Source organism: Clupea harengus, chromosome 1 (genome assembly GCF_900700415.2).
Source record: "Clupea harengus chromosome 1, Ch_v2.0.2, whole genome shotgun sequence".
Lineage (NCBI taxonomy): Eukaryota > Metazoa > Chordata > Actinopteri > Clupeiformes > Clupeidae > Clupea > Clupea harengus.
In genome coordinates, this window is record NC_045152.1 from 25,977,587 (window position 1) to 26,000,344 (window position 22,758).

General features: G+C 44.5%; 2 protein-coding genes across 2 annotated transcripts in view; both read right to left on the minus strand.

Moving 5' to 3' along the window:
- Nucleotides 1-6,205, minus strand: part of LOC105899277 (BAH and coiled-coil domain-containing protein 1-like) — a 19,371-nt gene extending 13,166 nt beyond the window's left edge. Inside the window, exons 1-7 of the mRNA XM_031573493.1 lie at nt 4,981-6,205; nt 4,433-4,502; nt 4,138-4,328; nt 3,676-3,828; nt 2,785-2,960; nt 1,980-2,256; nt 839-1,780 (exon numbers count right to left, since the gene is read on the minus strand). Coding sequence (XP_031429353.1) covers nt 839-1,780; nt 1,980-2,256; nt 2,785-2,960; nt 3,676-3,828; nt 4,138-4,328; nt 4,433-4,502; nt 4,981-5,503 — 2,332 coding nt within the window. The 5' untranslated portion in view covers nt 5,504-6,205. The remainder of the gene's footprint in view (nt 1-838; nt 1,781-1,979; nt 2,257-2,784; nt 2,961-3,675; nt 3,829-4,137; nt 4,329-4,432; nt 4,503-4,980) is intronic.
- Nucleotides 6,206-6,232: 27 nt separating this feature from the next.
- Nucleotides 6,233-20,619, minus strand: LOC105899276 (BAH and coiled-coil domain-containing protein 1-like; the record flags this gene model as incomplete). The annotated part of the gene is made up of 5 exons (XM_031570337.2): nt 20,413-20,619; nt 17,878-18,195; nt 8,963-9,124; nt 7,772-7,897; nt 6,233-7,356 (listed from the first exon to the last, which is right to left on the minus strand). Coding segments are annotated over exons 2-5 (1,584 nt in total), but the record flags the coding sequence as incomplete, so codon positions are not given.
- Nucleotides 20,620-22,758: the final 2,139 nt, after the last annotated feature.

A 22,758-nucleotide genomic window follows, 5' to 3' on the forward strand; every position in this document is an offset into this window, starting at 1 on the left:
AGCCACCAGTTCAAACTACCAAAGTGAAATCACTGCTGTGGTCTTCAAATTATTTTAATATATAGGCCTATGGGCCTAATAAACACGCAGGCAAGCAAGCTACATAAGCTATTATGGAAATGATTTATGTAGAATATAGTGCAAGGGTTAGTAAGGATGGGTAGCCATTAGCCATTTGGTAACATATTTTGTTGAGTTTAATGATCGGTCAATTTAGTAATAGTAGAGATTAGATTAGATGCGCCTGCCAGGCCTTGAAAACCAAGATGCAGGTTACATTTAAAAAAAGGAAACACTCAAAACTTTCTCAAACGCCTGCCTTGATCAGATACACCCAAATGAGGTGTCGCTTTGCGCTTAGGGCTGTGCGTGTGTTATTACCAAATGAATGGGCTCTAGTAATCAAAATGGCTTCATGCGATGCCCTTCTTTGTTGCGCGTAAGACCCCACGGTGCACATCTATCAAATCAGGGCCCTTAGTCAGGTAAAACCATGAGGATAAAATAAACTAATTTCAGGAAACTTTGTACACATTAAATATATAGTGGGCTTGATCCTGTTGAGGATTGATGATCTGAAGTAAGCTTCAAAATAGTTTAAGGCTAGTAATATTCACTGGGGTAAAACTTTGCCATTGTATGCTCACTGTTAACAGTGTGCTTAAATATAGTTAGTCATTTCAGCATGTATCTATATATGTGCGGAAGGGTATGTATCTTTGAGCATGTAAGTATATGTATGTTTTGGTGTGTTTGTGTGTGTGTGTGTGTGTGTGTGTGTGTGTGTGTGTGTGTGTGTATGAGAGAGAGTGTCATAGTTTCTGTATGTGTGACGAACCCTGGCTGTTGTCGATGGTATACTGCTGCAGCTGCAGCTCTGCCAGCTCGCTGAGCAGCTCCATGCCGTGGTGCGGGGGGCTGGAGGGGGTGAGGGGTGCAGGGGAGGGGGGAGGTGCATCCCCACAGAAGGCAGCGGCGATCAGCAGCTCCAGACTCCAACAGCTCAACGAGTCACAATGCGCCTCCTCCTCATCGCCACGCACTGCATCTTGGGAGACGCTGTCCTCTGGAGGCTCTTCCTCGCCCTCCTGCTCTAAGGCTTCACAGCTGCCCTCATCTTCACAGTTCGTCAAGGGTTCAAAGGTCACGGTGGGGTCACAGTTTGCTGTTGTGTCTGATGTTGTGTCCTCGGGTTCCGAGGCGAGGGTTGAATCGGGGTTTACTGTAGACTCACAGGTGGCTGACGGGTCAGGAGTGACTGGGAGTTCACAGGTGTCTGAGGGCACTGAAGTCACCAAGGGATCGGAGCTCTCCGCAGATTCACTGATTACTGGAGTGGAGGTCGCTGAAGGGTCAGAGGTCACCAAAGGGTCAAATGTGACAGCAGGTTCACAAGCTGGGTCACTGCCCGGAGATGCCTCTGCTGCAGGACTGACTGGACGAGAGGCGGAGTCGAGCGCAAGAGGAGCGCAGCAACCAATGACCACACTCCCCACAGCCGCAGCCACCGCTCCTGATCCCATTAACTTCTCCTCCTCCTCTTCCACCTCCTCAGCCACCCTCTCCTCTACCGCCTCAACCACTTCCTGGTGCGGGAGGGGTCTCACTGTCTGGCACTCAAAATCCTCCCCCAGGCCAGAGAGAGCGGGTGGATCATGTTCTGTGGGTTCAGCTTGAATGGCATTCAAATCAGCAGGCTCAGCCAATGGAGCATCCTGAGGGGAGGGGTCTCCCCTGTATGCGATGTTGACGGCTGGATATGTATATCCAGGAGGGAGGTCTATAGAGAAAGAGAGCAGGTGATCAGTATGCACCATATTTAACTTTCAGTGAAGAACATGGAAATATATAACTATTAGTATTCAAAGCAAAACACCACAATCCAAACAATGGTAATTTATATATTAACACTGAATATGGGAGACAGCTGAATGGAACAAGTGACATTTTAGCCATGCGATAGCACTGAGGTGGCTTACCAGGCTCTAATGATTGTGGGTAGTCGTGTGGAGGCTGCCCTTGTGGCTCAACAGATTTGGGGGGCAGCGAGGGAGACGGGCTGATGGCAGGACAGGGAGTGGACGGGGTACTCTGAGGGTGAGGCCTAAGACAGGGGGACTGACAGCAGGGGGACAGATGCGCGGTGGGGGGCGCCATGTTGGACTGGTTGTAGAAGTGCTGGGTCCCCGCAGGGCTCCGTGACTCTGAGAGGATGTCCTGCAGCTCCATAGCACCCTCTTCTGGCTTTCGCTGTACCTGCACACAGAAACAATCATTTTAAAGCAGCAGTATGGCAGTTTTGGTCTGAACTTAGCAAGCTAACTCCCAAAAAAGGCATGCAAAATCCACCAACAGCTCAGTTGGCACCGATAAAAGCTTTGCTTTGAAAGCTTTTCTTACTTCTTCGCAAGCTGTTCCAGCCCAGAAAACTGAACTACATAGTGCATATCCTGGATGATTAATGGGAATGACGTGTTCTAAAATTTGAAGATACCAAAACCAGCTGGCTATAAAAACACACTTCAAAAAGTGTCAAATTGTTGTGCATTACACTTTTCATTACTGAGATTCAAATACTTTATTTCATGTTTTTCTTTTTTCTTCTTAAGAAAGTCTTATGTGTGCCTGTGCATGTGTGTGTGTGTGTGTGTGTGACTGTGTGTGTGTGTGTGTGTGTGTGTGTGTGTATGGGGGGGGGGTCCAAGAGTAAGTTAGGGAAATGTAAACAAAGAGTGAGAGGGATGTATGAGGAGAGGCAATAGTTCATGTGTGAGAGTGTGTTACCTGTGTATGACTGTTTCTATGTGGCTGCTGGCTCTGATGCTGCTGCTGTTGCTGTAGTGCATACAGCTCTTGTTGCCGTAGTAACTGTTGGCGGGAGAACACAGCAGGGTGCTGCATGTGGGCTGGACCCTGAGGCCGGAACACTGGAGGCCAGAGTGCCGAGGAGTCCATCACATCTACACAGACAACACACACAAACATTCATTACACACACAAACACTTATACAGATCCACACATACACTTATAGAGATCCACATTCACTCACCCACACACACACACACACACAGACACAGTAACTATATAGAGGTCAAAACACACACAAAACATTCTCATGCTTTGTCAATCTCCCACTCTAACTTTTTCTACTTTTCTCTTACACTCTCTCTTGCTAGTTCTCTCTCTCCTGTTCTTCTTTATGACTGATTTCTAATGGAATGCAAGATATTGACATGATAGATGATGATGATTTTGCTTCCCACAACAGTCTCCCACCATGAAGATCTACACAGAAACTTTTTCCCATGCCATATATCACTGCTTACTAAGTATGTCTATGTGTGTATATGTGTGTGAGCCTACTTAAGGTCACACTTTTAGTCACAGTTCAAGCATACGCCTCCAGATTCTCACACTGCCTGCGTTACACATGAGGGTCTTTAGCTGTGTCCACCCCCCCACTAATGCTTCCCAGAGGAAGGGATTTTTGGATGCTACTTCCTTCCTTAGCTGGACCTGCTGGAAGTGTAGTAGGGGAAGATCCGGATGAGAACAGTGAACAGCTGGAGATGAGCTTGGCTCTCATAGCAGGAGCCATGAGACTAGCAGGGGAGAGGGGGAGGACAGGAATTACAATAGATAGGGGAGTGTGTGGTCCTTGTGGCTGTCCGTACCGCGGTGTGAGGCGGTGTGTGTGGTGTTGTCAGGGGGCAGCATCACCAGGGCTGGGGGCTCCTGTGGCAGCGGCAGCACTGGCTGCAGAGGGGGGGGCACAGATGCCGGGAAGCCTGGGGGGAGGCTCTGGTGCAGGGCAGAGTGACTCAGACCTGCTGAATCAAAAACACACACAATGAGTGACACAAGCACACACACACACACACACACACACACACACACACACACACACACACACACACACACACACACACACACACGCACACACACACACACAAACACAGTATCACGTTCAATGGCAATCACCAACAGCACAAGCACACACCTGCCTGAACAAACATGACTTATCAATTCCCCCAGTCTATTCAACAAATGGATGCTTGGAATTACAAGGTCACTTACATACATACAAGTCTAGACCCTGAACTAGCTCTTCCTGTACCTCTGGGCAGTGTACTTACTATAGGAGTGGCCTGACATCCAGAGGGAGGGGCTTCCAGTTTGCGCCATCCAATGGTGGTGAGCAGAGTGTGCGTGTGCAGTCTGCTCCTGCAGAGCGGACCCGCCTGACCCCATGAGGTGAGAGCTGAAGTCTCCATGGCAACTGTTGGAGGGATGAATACGCGCAAATTCCAGCCTGTCCTTATTATCCCTGAGAAGACAGATGAGGGGAGACTGTGGAATGACTGCAGACAAAAGGCAAACAGGGCAGGGGCTTGAGAAACAAGATGGCCGTTGACCACTGCGGTGACTTACCTGATAAAACTATCTCTGTGAAGAGCCATGTGGTCTCTCATTCTTCCCCTGTCATCCTCAGATGGGGACTCTGTGAAACCACAGCAACACATCAGTCATTGGTGTTAGCAAACACACTGGAAAAACCCCTTTCCCATATTATGTGGCCAAGGTTTTCTAGGTTAAGGTTACGTGTGACAGAAACCAGAGTCAAAAGACCTTATTACATTGCCAGGAAATATTTGGACAGTAATGAAGACTGTGAACGAGAAATAAATGAATTAATTTAAATGATGAAAAATACAACAATGATAGTGTAACAATGTACATGGTCAAAAACTAAAGCAATAATCTCTCTTTGTGGTCTGACCACAAAAGAAGACTGAATCTTCAACTGCTTCCTAAACTGGTTCCTAACCAGTCTGCCTTCAGATAGGCCTTTATGGATCACACTCGACATTCCTCATTGAAAGGTCCTCTGGCAGATATTTAATGCACACTGACCCCTGTACTTCCATGTATGCCCTTTAAATGTCCCTACCAGTGGCACTCTAGGGGGTCATCCTTACCTTTCACTGTAGGCTGTCCTCTCCCCCTGGCCTGGCTGTCCGTCATGCGGCAGGGAGGCTCCCGCTGCCTTGCCACGGCAACAGCGATCCCCACGGGGGGCTGCCGCACCTCCCCCTCTCCGTGCACCGCCTCGCTTAGCTCACGGCTTCGCCCTCCGCAGTCGCCCCTCTGACTCTCACCGGAGGACGACCTTCTGGGCGGCAGCGCTGGTTTGGTCCCCTGCAGAGAGCAGCTGGTCTTCAGGTTCCCCAGCCCTCCGAATGGAGTCTTTTGGGAGAGAGACTGCTGTTGCTGCTGCTGCTGCTGTTGGGTGGTGTACTTCAACAGGTTCTTCATGGCCCCATTGTCCGCTGGAGGCCCTTGAGGAGGCCCTTGAGGAGGCCCTTGAGGAGGCCTTTGAGGAGACCTGTTTGCTAGGGCAGGGGCAGGAGGAATGGCTGGAGGGCCTGGAGCTGGAGGGACAGGAGCAGGGGGAGCCATGGCAGGGTGCTGTCTGGCTCCAGGAGCACTGATGGGACTCATGTAGGCAGCTGGCTGCTGCTGCTGCTGCTGCTGCTGCTGCTGCTGCTGTCGTTGTGTCTCTGGTCGTTGTGGAGTAGTGGGCCAGGGCTGCACCTCTGGAGGCTGATGCCCTTGCCTAGTGTAGCTGTACTGAAGGTTTGGGTTTGGGTTTGAGTTATGGCTGGTATTAAGGTTGTGGTTGGTATTATGGTTATGGTTAGGGTTAGGGTTGTGGTTGGAGTGGCTATGAGGATGAGTTTGGTTCTGGTTGTTGTTGGAACTGAGGTTGTGGGTTGGGGTATGTGTCAGGTCTATTTTTCTCTTGGGGTCGTGACCTCCATTGGTCTGAGTTGCTTCCAGACTGGGCGTGCCGGAGCCCGCTCGGCTGTGTTGCTGGTGCCGTATCCGGGCTACCTTCTGCCCTTCCCTCTGCAGGGAGCAGGTGCCGCCCCCGCCACGTCCATCCTGAACCAGGGGCTTTGCCGTCAGAGGTGAGTGGTTTGGAGGGGGGCCTGGGTGCGAACAGTCTCTGTAGGCCTGAGCAGTAGCATAGAGCTGCTGCTGCTGGTGGCTGGCTTTGGGCTGCTGCGCTGTAGGGGGTCTGCAGGGATCCGGGTCTGCGCTACGGGAGCGTGCAGGGGATGCCTGTGGGGTCCTGTTCTGGAGCTGAACCTGAGCCTGAGCCTGAGCCTGAGCCTGAGACTGAGCCTGAGCCTGAGCCTGAGCCTGAGCCTGGGCCTGAGCCTGAGCCTGAGCCTGAGCCTGAGCCTGGGCCTGAGCCTGGGCCTGAGCCTGCTCCTGTTGCTGTTGCTGTTGCTGTTGCTGTTGCTGTTGCTGTTGCTGCTGCTGCTGCTGATGGCTAAGAGCCCAGTCTGGCCCTTTCTCTGCCTTCCTGTAGGGCATCTGCTTCCTGTGCCATGCCTGAGCATGCCCATCACTGCCACTGCCCTTCTGCAGAGACTTTTCTTTGGCACTGCCACTCCCACTGTTAATAGCATGACACTCAGGGCTGCCGAGCTGAAAAGACCCATTGGCCTTTTCCCCAGCTGGCCCCGCGGTTGGCCCAAACGTTGGCACCGCTGCCTTCTGCTCAGCCAATGCAGGGCCTGTCCTGTGGGGCATGGGGGGGTTGGGTAAGGGAGCAGGTGGGTGGGAGTAGAGGAGGTCTGGGTGAGGGGGGTTGTAGTGGCTGTGAGGGTGGAACTGCAGGCAGTGGAAGCCTCGTGGGTGCCCGCCGCCCCCAGGAGGCAGTGTGTGTGGGAGGGCGTAGGCCAGCGAGTGCTGGATGTTCTGCTCACGCTGAACACAGTCTGCCATGGGCTGCTCACTTATCCTCATCTCTCCCCGCACGCGGTCTGGGAACTGGCCCCCGGCACCCTCGCCACAGCTGGCGCTCTTGGAGCTGACACTGCCACAGTGGCTGCTGGGAGATTTGCTGTTGTGCAGGCAGGCACTGAGGGGCGTGGCCAAAGCCTGAGGGGGAGGGGCTGTTGGGTGCATGTTGCCGCCCTCCATGCTGAGTGTGGGGTGCTGGGCGTGTTGGTGGTGGTGGCTATGATGGTGCGGATGAGGGGGCTGTGGAGTGTGCTGGTGCTGCCGCTGGGGTTGGGGGTGGGGTTGGTGTGAATGTTGGTGCTGGGCTTGGCCATTCTGCGTAGTCTGTGCCTGTTGGAGCTGATGGGACTGATGCTGTTGTCTTTGCTTGGCTTCCTGCTTGCTGCTGATTGGCTCCTTTTGCCTGCTTGACAGGGACATGCCTCGCTCGGGAGTTTTTCCGCTAGCCCCTCCCCCGTGCCCCGTCCTGGAGATTGGTGGCATGCTGTGATTGGCTGAGAGGAGAGGCTGAGAGGAAAGCCCTCTCAAGTAGAAATTCTCTGTCAAATAAAAGTAAATTATTATAATCATGGCAGAACCATGTCACCTTTAATTCAGTATGAATGAATGAATAATGAATATTAAAAAATATTGCAAACCCAGACTATCAAGTATTTGTACAATTTGGAATCGCTAGTTAGCTTGTTAGCCAAAATGGTATCTAGCAACTAGCTTATAAAGCCTATGTCTGGTGAGTGCAATTCACTAGTACAGTGTATAGTCTGCACTCAATACATCCATTATTATAAATGTTTTACTTATCAGCAGGGAGTATATTTTTTTCATGTTGCATGGGCTACTGTGTACTATAAAGAGTACAATTTTGTTTATGATGTTAATCTTTACTCTCTGACAGCAACAGCTAATGAATCATTATCTTCTGTGGATGAGGCATTGATGTCTGACACGGCATACCTTTTTGGGTGTCATAGAAACGGTGTTGGCCATAAAGGACGCCACTGTTGGCATGGTGATCCAAAGGGCCCATGGGAAGGAAGGTGTGGGTGAGCGTCCCTGAGAAACGAGGATACCCTGTTGCTGCTGAGAGAGGAGAGGGGTGCAGAGGGGATCGCTGATATGAGCCAATCAGGAAAAGAAGACTGACCATACTATTACCCTCTAAGTCCACTGGAGCTGGTGTGTGTTTTACAGGTGTGACTGCTGCAATGTCAGATTCTAGAATCCATCAAACATTCCATGCTTGTGTGTGCGTGTGTGTGTGTGTGTGTGTGTGTGACTGGGTGTCTGTGTGTGACAGTGTGTCCAATATTGTTTTTAATTCTTACATGTGTGTGCAAGTTGAGGGCATGGCAACCCTTATTATGTCACATATGTACAAACATATGAGAGCAAGAACATTTTCACACAGACACTAAGCATAGCCAAAACAGCTCAACACAAAGAATGAGGGTCTATAAGAAGATATGCTGAAAAGCAAACACCTACCTACACACACACACACACACACACACACACACACACACACACACACACACACACACACACACACACACACACACACACACACTCACACACTCTTTGGCTTCTGAATGACAAAGCAGCAGGAGCTGAATAAGATGTTTTCCTCAGGAAGCTTTTCTCCTGACTGCCGCTCAGCAAATTTGTAAATCCGCAGCGCAAAGACAAGGTGTCAGACAGGCTGCCGGATCAACTGATAGGAAGCGAGAGGACTGAAGACTTCTCTCCGTAGAATGGCCCAACTCTGCACCTATATGTAGCGCTATCGAAGAGAGAGCTAGCTCCGGTCTGAGAGTGAACTCAACCGTGAGGCTGAGAGTACATGTACCATGAGCCACTACTGGTCTTTTTCACAGGACCATTATTTAAGAACCTAACCAACCACCACCACCAACCTAGACCAGTAAATCAAGACAATCAATCAATCAATCAATCAATCAATCAATCGGACAATCACACCAACAAAGAAGAATGTGGATGAGCAAGCAGAAAGACAGAGATGGAACATTTGAAAAGATCGAAGAGACACTGGAATTCGTGCAGGCAAAAAAGACAAGAGCAGGCAGGTAGGAGAAGACTTAAAGGTCAGCTACAGGCAACTATAAGGGTGGGCCAGCGCTCCCTCACCCTCATGTGAGTGGGGGAACCAGATCTGTGAGGTGCTGGAGTGAGAGGAGGGGGAGGATGGAGGCCTTGAGGGGTGCGGAGGGTGAGACGGGGCAGAGCCCAAACCACCGGCCAGGAAGGAGCCCATGAAGGAGGAGGAAGAGTTTCCCACCAGTCCACTGCCTGTGAGGGGAGAGAGAGAGAGAGAGAGAGAGAGAGAGAGACAACATGAAGCCCCCTCCATATTTCACATACAGAAGGCAAATTCATGTTGGTTTTTTTTTTACCACAGGTCATAGGGCTAAATGTGTATTTTTTAACTCAGGAAGGTGTGTTGTGCAAACTCTTGTGTATTGTATCTGATGGTTTGAATTGTCATTATAAATCCAAACAAACCTCTTGCCACATCAAATGGGTGGTCAATGTACTGGTTCATGTTTGCTGAACAGTGAATTGACTGGTTCATAAAGGAAGGAACCAAAGCCTACATAATCATCATACAGATGCACAATACACCCACTCACACACATACCACAGAGTAAACCCACTAAGTCCACTCCTTTCCTCTTTAACACAGTCAGCTCTGCTCCCGTTAGACACACTTTAGGTTCTCTGCTTGGGAATTGTGGGGGTGCTAATCTTTTCCAGATAGGATTGGTAATCCTCCCTGATGCCTCATCTATTTTACACACACACATTAGGGTAACAGAGCACCCCTACACACACACACACACACACACACACTCTCTCTCTCTCACACACACACAAACACACACACACTTAGCTAACAGTACAACCCCTATACACACACACGCACACACTGATCTATGCTAATAACTGCAAATGAGATTTGTCTCAGATCATTTGTTAGACTGCTTCAACAACACAACAATTAAACTACAAAGATGACAGTGAGCAAACCCATCCAACTCTGTCATCCCCCACACATGTATTACCACACCACAAACATTGCCCCTAAAAAAAAAAAAACTTGGTCTCCTTTCTAATGTTAAACTTTCATGTATTTACTTCTTTTGATCCGATAATTACTTAATTGCCAAAAGCAAGACTTCAAAGATAATGTTTCTAATAAAAGAGGCCATTTAAAACCCCCAATGAAATCCAGAGTCCCTTTGTGCACACATGGGCAAGACACATAGAGTTCCCCTCTCCTCCTACCTACAAACGATCTCTTCACTGACAAAACTTGGCTGTCCATGACCTTACTGACGATACACAGAGACATTCCATGATTTTGTAGACAAAACTCAAAAGACAGTTCACTTATCCAAGAGAGATTCCAGAATCCCCCCGGAATACAGTGAGTTTCTCTGTGCACTGCCAAGCTATAACCCAACAGCCCACATCTTTACTAAGCTCACTGATGGCATCACAGACCCTATGAGAGGCTTTCTATTTGAAACATGTCAAAGGACCAAAGATACATTTCACTTACCCACTAAGAACATTGTGTGTCAGTGAAAAAACACGTTTTCCAACAGCTGTCTCGACAACAAGGCACAGGTTTATGCGCGCACAAACACGCGGACACTTCACGGTTCCACCTCACCAGAGTCGAAGAGCGCTGAAACGCACGTTGGTAGGCTACACTCCGGCAGTAAACAGACTGAGCACGCTGTCTGTGGAGCGGTCAGATGTGGAACTAACCGAGACTCCTGGAGCGGGTACCGTTCGGTGACTCAGTGACCGTTTCCTGTCAGCAGCAAATAGTGAGAAAGAGTCTCATATGGCTACTGAAGAGGGGGATTTCCTTATAACAGGCAACAGCATCTTGAAAACATTATAAGAAGTAATAGCCAAATTCCTATTGGTCTGTCGACAACTGGGACCATCACGCATACTCTGGAGGTGTCTGCTTTTTCCTGTTGTGTTCTGGGAACCCCCAGGACAGCGAGAAAGTAGGGGGTGGAAGAGAGGACAGTTATGGATACCTCCATCTCTGCATATACACACACACACACACACACACCACATGCTTGTGCAGTGAGTCTGGTGGATGTGGTGAGTGTGGAGGTGTTTGAGGAAGTGAGAGAGGGAGAATGGAAAGGATGAAGGAGAGGAGGAAAAGTAGAGACTAATGATGTCGGAAACTATTTCCCTTTCGGGCTAGATGCGAGAAAAGTCAGTTTGTAAGACTTTGATCTGCCCTGGTGTTTAATGGATGTATGTCTCTATCTATCTCTCTGTCTGTGTGTGTGAGAAAGAGAGAAAAGCAGGAAGACAGAGAGAGAGAGGGAGAGAGATAGGTGACTCCACATAAACAAAAGGTCTAAAAGTCTACCTGAACTATTTAAATAATAACCACTTAGCATTCAAATATTATAATACCCTTAGTACAGGCCACTAATGTGTTGTAACCACACAACTTAATACAATAAGCTAGCTACACATGATAGTATAATCTTCACCTAATTACTTGAGCTTATGTAAATAATGCCATTAGTCTAATAGATAATGTATGGCATAATCATTCATTCTTTCAGCTAAAGGACTAACAGCATCATTAGCTGTTATATTAAGCATTCAGCTCCATACTATGGAGGCTTTGTTTAATTAACTGGTGTTGGAAAAAACAGTAGCAATCAGCCTTTCAGCAGTGCACAACAGAGCTATCAGTCTCCCTGCACTGAACCAAGATGCCAGTATCATCATTAGCCTTTATACGCTGAGCTAACATGCTAACATCTCAGGCCAAGGCTGATTCCATTAATCTCAGGCCCAGGATCTGAGTCGTCATCTGTCTCCATGGAAACAGGTAGACCAACACAACACACGTGCATGGATGTATGTCTATGTATATTTAAAAATGCATGGATGTGTGTGTATGTGTCTCAGTGTATATATTAATGTATGCATATGTGTTCTTTTAGGTGTTTTAGTGACTGTACATCTCACAATAGCATATGGTTTTGTGGAAAAGGGATTTTTTTTGCTGTAATTTTGGAAATCCTGGGCAGACAGGTATGTCATTGTTTTAGCCAATTAAGTCAGAGAATGAATGTCTGACCCTCATCTGTTGCTCAGTGGGTCGTCTGTCTCTGGCCACCAGACTTGTACCTCTCCCTTGCCGTCTCACAGAGGGACGGCCCCCTGTGGATTCATATCCTGAGAACTTGTTCTATTCTGTTCCTCAGGGTTCCAAGTCTTCCTCTTCTGCTGGGTTCACATTTTGTCAACACCAATTAGGGTGTGAGGTGGTTTGTCTGAACAAGCTCTGAATGGATCGGAGTTCGTGTGTTACAACGCTTCACTTTCAACTCGACTAAGTTGTGTTGTGTGGTGTTGCATGGCTTAAAAATGTGCCTTTTGGGTTGGATTTGATGTGCTTCCAAGACTCTACATGCAGTAGTTGGTGTTAGAACTGAAAAGAATTCTCATGCAGGCTACAGCTGGGTGTTTGTCCTAGGGCCTTAAATGCTATTGACTGGAATAAATAAATGTGGTGTTCTATCCAAGACTTTGCAAGAGACTTGTACATTTCTGTAGTGGATTTTTAAATACAATAGAGTGCTCTGCCAGTTTAGGTTTTTTTTAGTGCTCTGACTGTCAAGCAAATCTCCCTGACGATGTAATGACCAGACTAAGGTATATTCCATCGTATTCTCAAAAAGAGTTACCTAGAGAGAATCTCTATCTGTGGTTCCAATGTCTGGAGTTTTCAGGGGATGTCATTTCCCCATCTTTTCATAATAGATCTCATTTTAAAATGTATTGCCAAGGCCTTGGTCTGATAGTCCTGCACCAGCAGATGAAGGGTCTGCGCAGTCTGTCTTCAGAAGACGAAAAGAGCAGCAGGTCATTGTTATAAAGCACACACATGATGGCAGTGGCTTAGAGGGGGAGCTCAATGGCTCCAGGCTTTTGTAAATAAACAACTTATTCATCAATGTAAATACTGAACAATGTTTGCAACAGACTGCAGATGTGCTTAATCCTTCTTTTCAGGCATGACCCTCAAACATTCTTTATTGTTCCAATATAGTGAATCAAAGACACTGACTGAGCAGAATGCTGCTTAAATAAATAGCTTCCCTAATTATTAGGGCGCACTTTGTCTCCACTTTTATGAATTAGAGTAATAAGCTCTTGATTTCAGATGTCAAGAAAACAGCCAAAACAGCGGGAACAAAACTGAATAGTCTTCTCCAGCTAAGAGCAGCTGTGTTTAAGCATCTTCCTTTCAAATGCTGTCAAGAGCACAACCATTTAGAAATAGTTTTGGGACTTTTGGTTGTAAACAGTACAGTGACAGTGTTGTAAAAAGGGCTTACGTTGCGTTAATTCGATTTCACATGTTGTATTTACTAAATTTCACATGCTGTTGTTGTGTTTCTGTTTGATTCTTTTTGCTGTATCTTGGTATTTCAATTTACATTTGTGCACTGTGTACTGCTCCAAATTTCCCTTTTTTTAACAGTTAATAAAATATTAAATGAATGGTACCCTACTAATTGTCATTTGATCTGGTGCTCATATTTTCAATGTTTCAAAGTATTTTATAAGACTATGTTGTCTGGCCAATGGTGTTTGAACTAACAACTCCACCATTTCTTCCCTGCAATTATTGCATCCAGCACCAAACCATATTCTTGGGTTTTTAATTCCCTTTATTTGTCTTTATTCAAACAACTTTTCGCCCCGTGCACAGCTCAATCACCACAATACTGACACCATTTATGTGGTCAATAATGTTTTAAAGTGATCAAGAGATTTGGTGATCAAGTGATATTAGCCCCTATGGACTTTTTTACCGAGCTATCTGAAGCTCACCTGTAGTGGGATGTAAGGCTGTTTTTTCCCCGAAACTCAACACTTTAATTACGGTCTTGGAAAGGTTTGTTTCCTGAAGTCATTAAGTTAAGGTTCATATCCGTAACTGAGGGGGGTATTTAAACTATGACAATGTGCTGAAGATGTGGAGATATTTTGTTCTCTATTTCTCTCATATTATCTCTCTCTCCCTCTCTTTACCTTCAAACAAATATGACAGTTGCACACACACACACACACACACACACACACTTCTGGTTGGATGCTAAACTGCATTTCGTTGTCTCAGTACTTGTACTCTGTGCAATGACAATAAAATCTAATCTAATCTAATCTAAACACTGGCACATCATGAAACAGCTCCTCTCTTCTAGAGGTAATATGCATACATGTACACGTACACACACACACACACACACACACACACACACACACACAGAGAGACACACACAAAGACATCTCTCTCTCACACTTCTTTATGCCATTGTATCCCACCTCACTTATAAGCGCTGCCTTCTGAAGCAGTCTGTGCACAGAGATATTAAGACTAACAGTGTACCTACACTGACACATCTGGACCAATGCTGCATCCTTATCATTCTTAAGTAGTCTATAAATACTCTTATGGTAAAGGGCACACATGGAACCATCTGGGAGTCAGTTAATTATCATTTGCGAGTCACAAATTTCATAGAGGAGGTAATCTTGTCTATTGCTCAAAACAGATGGGACAAAGGACCCAAGTGACATTCTACGTATTATAAAGATTTATTTGTATGAGTAAAAATAAATGGTATATATTTTTTAAATAAATGGACACTCATACTGTCAAATAAACCAAAACGATGAACACGGTTCCCTCTAAACAGAGCAAGGAAGGGAGTAACAGGAAGATTTCTCATTCTGCTGTTGAACGCGTGTGTGTGCGTGTGTGCGTGCATGCATGCGCGTGTGTGTGTGTGTGTGTGGGTGTTTGCGTGTGTGTGTGTGCGTGAGTGCATGCGTGCATGTGTGTGTGTTTGCATGTCTTATCTTTTTCAAGATAATGTGACTTCATATGCCACAGAGGCAAGAGAAGTGAACAAAAAATTCTACAAAAGCCAATACAGCAGGTATTACACACTATGATGCACACACACACACTCTCACACACACACACAGCAGTCAGGAGCCACCTAACTGTGATCTATGTCACAGTGTCCTAAACTAAAGAGCAGCTCACCCCAGCACCGATTGGCAGCACATTCACACCAGGGTCATCTGAGACTGCACTCCCAATGCAATCTGCTGAGGCACATCAGTGCTGAGCCACTCACAACACAGCCATCATATCACACCCATTTAGCTCCAGAGCCCATAGAAGGTAGACCAAAGCCCAAATCCTGATACACATAGTAAACCCAGTGCCTTCATCTTGAAACTGGAATGAAACTACGAATAAAGCCTTAAGCTAACAGGGTTTGACAGTTACAAGTTGAAGGTGAGGGGTTGACAACTGGCCATGAAGGCGAGAAAGGAGTCAGGGTGAGAAAAAACAGGGTCTGTGTCAAAGACACTGCAGGCGGTGTTAACATGGCACAAAACAAAGCCACTATAGGCCTCGCCTAATTTCAGTATGTGTTGCCGGTGCAAAATATAGCAGGCAGGGCTGTGTCTGGAGGTTTGTGGATTGGTTGATTCATTTAGACTGCTGAAAATTGTAGTTGCTGATGTCCAGGAGCTAACAGAACACACTTCCAGCAAGAGCAGGTATTCCGAAATGTCACTGATAACAGATGCTTTAAAAGTAATCTGAAATTAAGAGCTGTGAATTGTTGAGGGCGTGATGATAAGAGACATGACAGTTATCTTCAGGTCTGCTCAGGCATTCAGATAGCATCAGATAGTGTGAGTGTCATTAGGATCCCAGCATATACAGCAGAATCATCTGCTCTGTTATTTAGGACAAACATACACTTAAAAACCCTTAAATGTAAAATGTTTCATAGTCTACATCAATCAATCAATCAATTTGTGTGTGTTTGTTAGTGTGTGCGCGTGCACACGCATGAGTGTGTATGTGTAGGTGCGTGTTTTCTAAAGACCAGAGTCTGTGATACTGAATATGTGTGTGAATCATGTGAAAAATGAAGCAAACAAAAAATGCATCCATAAGCATCCATAGGAGCCACATACTGTATATGTTATGCGGATACAGAGGGGGTAAGGATTGTGTATTTTCGTAGACTGTACACATGTTTTGTTTTTATATTCGGTCTGTGCATTTAGTACTCGTTGATTAAATGTTTTAACATTTTCATATCAACTGCATCATTTTTACATGGAACTTAGTTGTTTACATATGTCATACGGGACAATACTCTCTGACTTAGTGGGTTTTAGTTTTGTTCATGGTAACAAAAGTACAGTGTCTGTCTCTTATTTCTAAGACAGGAACAGGAAGAAGCAACATGAGGCAGTGTGGCAGCACTGGAACTCTATCAGACTGCTTATGTTTGCTGACACGCATGTGGCTCACTCCCGCCTCACCATATAGCACACAACTGTCCTCAGAAATATGGTGGCATGTCCTCTTCCTCTGAGGGACAGCAGTCCCACAACCACAGCAATCACACAACCAGCCACTCAGCAGGGTGCAAACAGCTGTGTTTGTGCCTTTTTCCACCACACCACAAACCAACTGCCCACTGCAAACCTAAATCACTACAGAGCTGTAGCTTTTAAAAGGGTCTAAAGCTGACCTGTCTATTGGCCTTAAACTCATTTATCTTCCAATGGTGTTCCTCACAACTTTTTTACTATCAAAAATAAAGTTTGTGTCAAACTAGTAATATTTACCCCCCCAGTTCACATACTATGTGAACTAATACACATACATATGCATGCATGCCCACACACACTGCCTTGATTGTATTGTATTGTATTTTCTCTTTTGACATTATGTTATGTTCCCATGACAGTTTTCATATAAAGCTGTTGAATACTCAGACACACTGCACTGAGTATTGCTGGAATCTAGGCAAATGCAACCCCAAACCTCAAAAATATTCCAGTTCCTCTATGTCCATGTGATGTCACGGGGGTTGGCGCGTATGACTTTCAGTCCACTACAACTACTTGGCCTACTATTTTTCAAGCAAGTCCAGTTATGATTTTAAAAATAAAACAATCAAGAATGATTCCAGATATCTCTCCTTCTGTTCTCTATGGGGTACATAGGTATGGTAAACGAGGTAGAATGCCGTCAACTCGATCACGAAACGAGTTCCAGTCACTTACCATTTTATGATCAAATATTCCGATGATAAATTATGTAAGGTCTTTAATTAATCCATTCTAAATTGGGTGTAACCCATTCTTGTGTGATCATGCTCACTCTAAATGTATCCCGGTGCATAGCAAACTCAGCTGTTAAACCAATTGCATATACTGACAACTCATTCGCACCTCGACACCTCACTGCCGGGACTATGTTGCTTCCAAGCCAACGTGGGATATGACCTGCACCCAACCACCTCAGCTAGCCCCAAACAGACATGCGCATTTCTCCCCAATGTATGCTCGCTCTGGCTTTTGGCGAGCATGGTAAGCTACTGAAACGACGTCATCACAGAACATTTGTTTAAAGCATGTCATTGTCACTACATGTGGGGATATTATGTAAAAATCGTAATTTTCAGTCCAATCGAGTAATGATCAGTATATTCTGACCGGAACATCAGCAGCCTACAATATGTTTAGCCAACACAATGCATTTGCGTAGGCTATATCCGAAGAAGACGGGTAGACGTAGTTTCAAATCATTATCGCAATCTAATAATTTAATTAATTGCAGAATTTAATAACATGATGGAAATATATAAACCATAAAAAGCACATAATTATTCGTAAAATAATATCAGGCAAGTAGTAGGCCTACCATTCGACTGCCACCTCAGAAATAATAAGAGCTCACAATGAAAACAATAACACCAATAGATATTAGTAACAAATAGGCTAGTAGCGTAATTCTTACTAGTTAACAGCAAATCTAATGTAGTGGGGCTTTAATAGTGGGTTACATTTCCAGACCAGTTAATAAGCATATCAGATGTTTCCTACAATTCCTTAAGGGAAAGGAAGGAAGGGAAAGAAAAGTCAAATACCTGAATGTGAGGGCATCTGTATGTGAGAAGGGTAGTACTTTCCGGCTGGAAAATGACTGGTGTGTTGGACAGAACTGTGGCCTGCTGAAGAGATTCGAGTCGCGGCACGATGCACCAATGCGCTCCGCTCAGATAAAAGGTGTGCGGGGGCAGCGAAATCTCGGCCCTCCATCCTTGTGTAGTGTCGGTAATCCAAAATTCAGGAGGTAAGAGAAGGGCATCAGATCAGACGTGCAGGGAATCCTCTCATGTTCTAAGAATGGTGGTCATTCAATTGCTGAGTTACGCTGTGAAAACAGTAGCCTCCACTCATCTTTTCTGGAGATAGAAAAAAAAGATGAGGCGTATCAGTATCAGTGTGCTTGATCAACTCAATTCTTGATTATCTGAATAGTGCCATTGAAAATGCAAGGTTAATGCAGTATGACACTGGCAGGGCTGACAGTGACTGTGATAGGCCATCTTGTTTTAGAGCAACGATCGCTAGTTTATAGCACAATTGTTGTTTTGATATTAGGATAGTGCTGGGGAAAGTCTGAGTTGGCATTTATACTTTGATCCAGGAGGCAATTTAGGCTATGGGCCTAGTCTGGCTACACTGGAGACGTAGTCTCATCACAGGCCTCTACAGGTGCTGTAATATAAACTGTCATTTAAATGTCGTTTAGGCCAATTCCTTAACGTGCCTAAAAAGATGTGTAGGCCTATTGTGGTTACAGATTATTTATCATTAATTGTCGATTGTTATGATAACCCAACAAACCAAAGCAAGACTGAATTCTATTGTTGAAAATGCTCTCTCTCTCTTCCTCTCTCTCTCTCTGTGCGTGTGTGTGTGTGTGTGTGTGTGTGAACTACATCTGCATCTCTTCCCTTTCATCTTCCGTGACCTATTTCTGGTATTTATTTCAGGACATCAAAGGCCTATCATGGCACCGCAATTAATCAGATTTCAAAACTTACCGCAATCGGAAGTGCATGCATGGTTTCTCGAGCGATTTCAATTGCTGATTGTCCGGAGACGACGAACCTTAACCTTTAGATCATTTTGTATGGGTTTAAATCAAGCGACGGGTTGTACGCGCTAAATCATTTCGGCTATTAAGGTGCATATGAGTCGTTTCAATTCAACGCTACCAATCGTATAGATTGATGCAAAAGAATTCGGCTAGACTACTAGCAGTTTAAGCAACCACGAATTCGGCGAACGGCCGTAATGCTTCTCTTTGTCTCCCCACAGGACTGCTCCATGTCAGCCATTACTGCCCGTCCCTTTCCTCTCCTTTTCTCATGACAAAAGACCGCAATGTTTCTTACAACGAACAGACAGCTAGTCATCTCAGTTGTTAATACATTAAATGTTGAAGGTCATTTCAGACCACAGCAATAAAACCTCAGCGACATCGAATTAATAAAAACAAAGCTTTGTCAAGCGTGGAAATGATTTAAATGAAACAATGTAAACAATTATTCAAACAATATGTAGCAACGAACGTAGCCATTCGTAACTTTTTGTTGTGGTGTTCTGAAAATCCAATCGCAAGCGGCAAATCAGATGATAAATCATGTTCTAGTAATTCCTGCCATCGCGCTCGAGGCTGGTCTACTAGCGCCCGTGCGGAGCCGATCCGCCCGGGTGGGATTCCACCTCTCGCGGCTTCTCTTTTGACCAGGCCTCCCTTTCTCCCTACCGGCCGCACCCAAGTGCATAGCTCCTGACCACAAATAAACGTTTATCTGCAAATATTCATGTATGCCTTGACATTATAATTTAAAATATATGTATAAAAAAAATAACCATTAAATGCTATCTACAAAGGAATACACATTTATACAATGTTCTTTTTTTTCTAAATGTAGACATTTTTACAAGATATAAAGAAGTGCAACTACTATTTGTGTTGTCTACTTTTTAATAGATCCAATCCAGTCACTTTACAATTAAAGAACGAAGCGAAAGGCTGTGTTTTAGATCATGACTTAAAAAATATAGTGTATTTTCAAAGCTATCAAACTGATGCCCATATTATTAATACATTTTAAAATACTAGAATTATAGTACTGATAAACATATTTTTGATAAAAAATATTTCATAAGGAGACTATGATAATCATAATTGTAAATATCCTATTAATGAAGTTTTAATAAAATGTCACTCAATGCTTAAGCTACAGGCCTAATGGACAACTCATTTCATATTTCAAAGTAAGCATCTGTATAATGAAAAATAATAATAATAATACACCAAAGGAAATCACATGTGATATAAATAAAGGACGTGTCTGCACAAAGCCAGCGATGAAATATGGAATGAAATTAGCCACAGGCCATTGAAATTAATTCAATTTATTATGCATGCTTTGACAACAGAGTGATTTAGAGACAATTGCTGACTATACAACATATAGATTTTTTTTACTTGAGCAGAAGGAAATGAAAGGGGAAAAAACCGAACTAAACAAATATCAAATGTATTAATGGAAATCTTCATCAAAACCAAAATGGATAAAATGCGTAATAAATGAATTACTTACTGGTACGTTAAATCCTTGCATAACAATAACTTATGCTCAAATGCTCGTTAAAATAAATACATCGAGGAGACAGATCAAGTATGACGTTCATTTTATACATCATGCAGCAATGGTTCATTCCAAGTTTTCCAGTCGAGGTGCAATGGCTCTCGCTCATCTGGCAACGCTGGGCTCGAGCCCCAGGACCAGAGAAACGAGGCTCGAGCCTCTGACAAGTGAGCCTCTTTCAGTGCACCCATCAGCTCGTGCTTCTCATGTCGGAGAGGGTAAACACAGTCACCCATTGGTCGGCTAACTACATGTTAATGAGCTCGTGCCGCTCGCCAGGGGACACAGAGGGCTCCGATTGGTCAATTTTACAGGCCAATAGTGTTTCAGAAGACAAAGCGAACTCCACGAATGCGCGCCAGATTCAAGGCTTTTGCTTGAGCCTTGTGCTAGGTATAAAGGTGATTTTACTGTTTAAAACCTACAATGGACAACACAGTAAAAACCTTTAGTGATTCCATGAAAGTGATGAATCCATGTCCAGATGGACATGATGGTGAAGCCTACATGTTTGGAGGCTTTCTGTCAGGGTCCAACAAAACTTATACCATTATTATGAATCAAGAGGGCGGCTCTGCTGCGGATAATGGATGAATGTGAATTGGGGACAATCAACCACACCAAGGCGGTCAAGCTACAGAAGACTTCTCTTTGAGACTTTTTGTTTGGCTGAAGACTTTCTCTTTTGGTGTCTGGAAGGCTATCTATTTTGACTTTATAGAAACATTTTTTACGATTCTACCCAAAATGTTTTGAGGAAGGATTCTTTGTAACATCCTTTGTGACCTGAATGGATCTTTGGCCTTGCAGCACCTACAAAAGATTTTATTAGAATCTTCTCCACACACACACACACACACACACACACACACACACACACACAGTGTTGCTAGAATTATCTGGGCAATGTTGATTTTCACTAGAAATCAATCGATTTGTACGCTGTTATAAAAACAACTAAACTTAAACAGCTTGTTGCCCCCCATTTTGAGATTTTCTTTGCCTCCATAACCCATGCTCTGGGGGTTCAGGCCTTGGGCTCTATGAAGTGACTTGACACAATGTTCATTTTGAATGCTATGTAAATAAATAAAATGGAATCAAATATCTTTACTCAAAGAATTCAGGATGCCTGCCAATAAATGAAAGCCAGTCAATAACACACAAGCAGAAACTAGTTGATTCATGCTAGGAGCATAGCACAATATTTAATTTTACAATAACAGCTATCAGAACATTCCACCATGTAGTTCAGCAGACATTTGATGTGAAAAACATGAAAGCACTCATGCTGATGAAATTCATGTGAAAAGTACAGGAACTGACTCGGCCTGACTTATAGTGTCTTATTATATCTTTGCTCTGAAACATTCATATTGAATTTATTCGTCAGTTCATGAATCTTATGAGGCTGTGCATGCAGTTGTTATGACTTTTACTCTGGTCCTAGGCAACCTCTGTCAGCCCTTTTCCACAGCCCACAACCCAGCGTAATTGTATTCAGGCAGGTTTTTTTTTTCACTTTTCCTGTCTGTAAAACCAACATCCTGTCTTCTCTCTACATACATTTGTCCAGAACATGGTCAATATGGAAAGCGTAGCTCAGAGTCTCTTGTTGGTGTTATGTGGTTTATGAGTTGTTTTTACTCTAGAAACATATGTAGTTACTAATTTATATACTGACAACTTCAGCATTTATCCGCCTTACTTTTAAGCCAGTGTTCAGTTCACACATCCCATTGTTTCCTTAGTTATATATTTCCATGAATCTCAGTATATCATCATCTGCTAGCAAGGTGCTAACACTGCAGATATGTGATAGTCATTGAAACCTTTGTAGATCTTTTAGTTGACTAGTTAGCTATAACTGCCTGAGACGTTACTAATAATAGTTATAATAGTTTACCTTACATTTTTCAAATTTGATTTCTACTGATATTTCCACATGCTGATGCTTCTGTATCTTCATTTTCTGTTTCAAAGACACACAGATGTGAATAGACAGCTGGAAGAAAGATGGACCGGGAGTGTGAATAATGCCCCTAGATAATAGAGAGTAGGGACATCTTTTCTTGTCTTTTCACGTCATGACTTGCTTCGGTTATTAGAGAGACTGAAGATGGAGGAGAAGAGTTAGAATGAAAGAGAAACAGGGAGAATGTATTGATGATCTGGTGCAATGGGTATAAAGTATTGATTGATCCTTCAAAGAAATAGGCTCATCAACACTTACAGCATCTTTGAACCATCAAACTTTGCCAAATCACTAGAGACAAGTATTTATTTCCTCCTTCACTT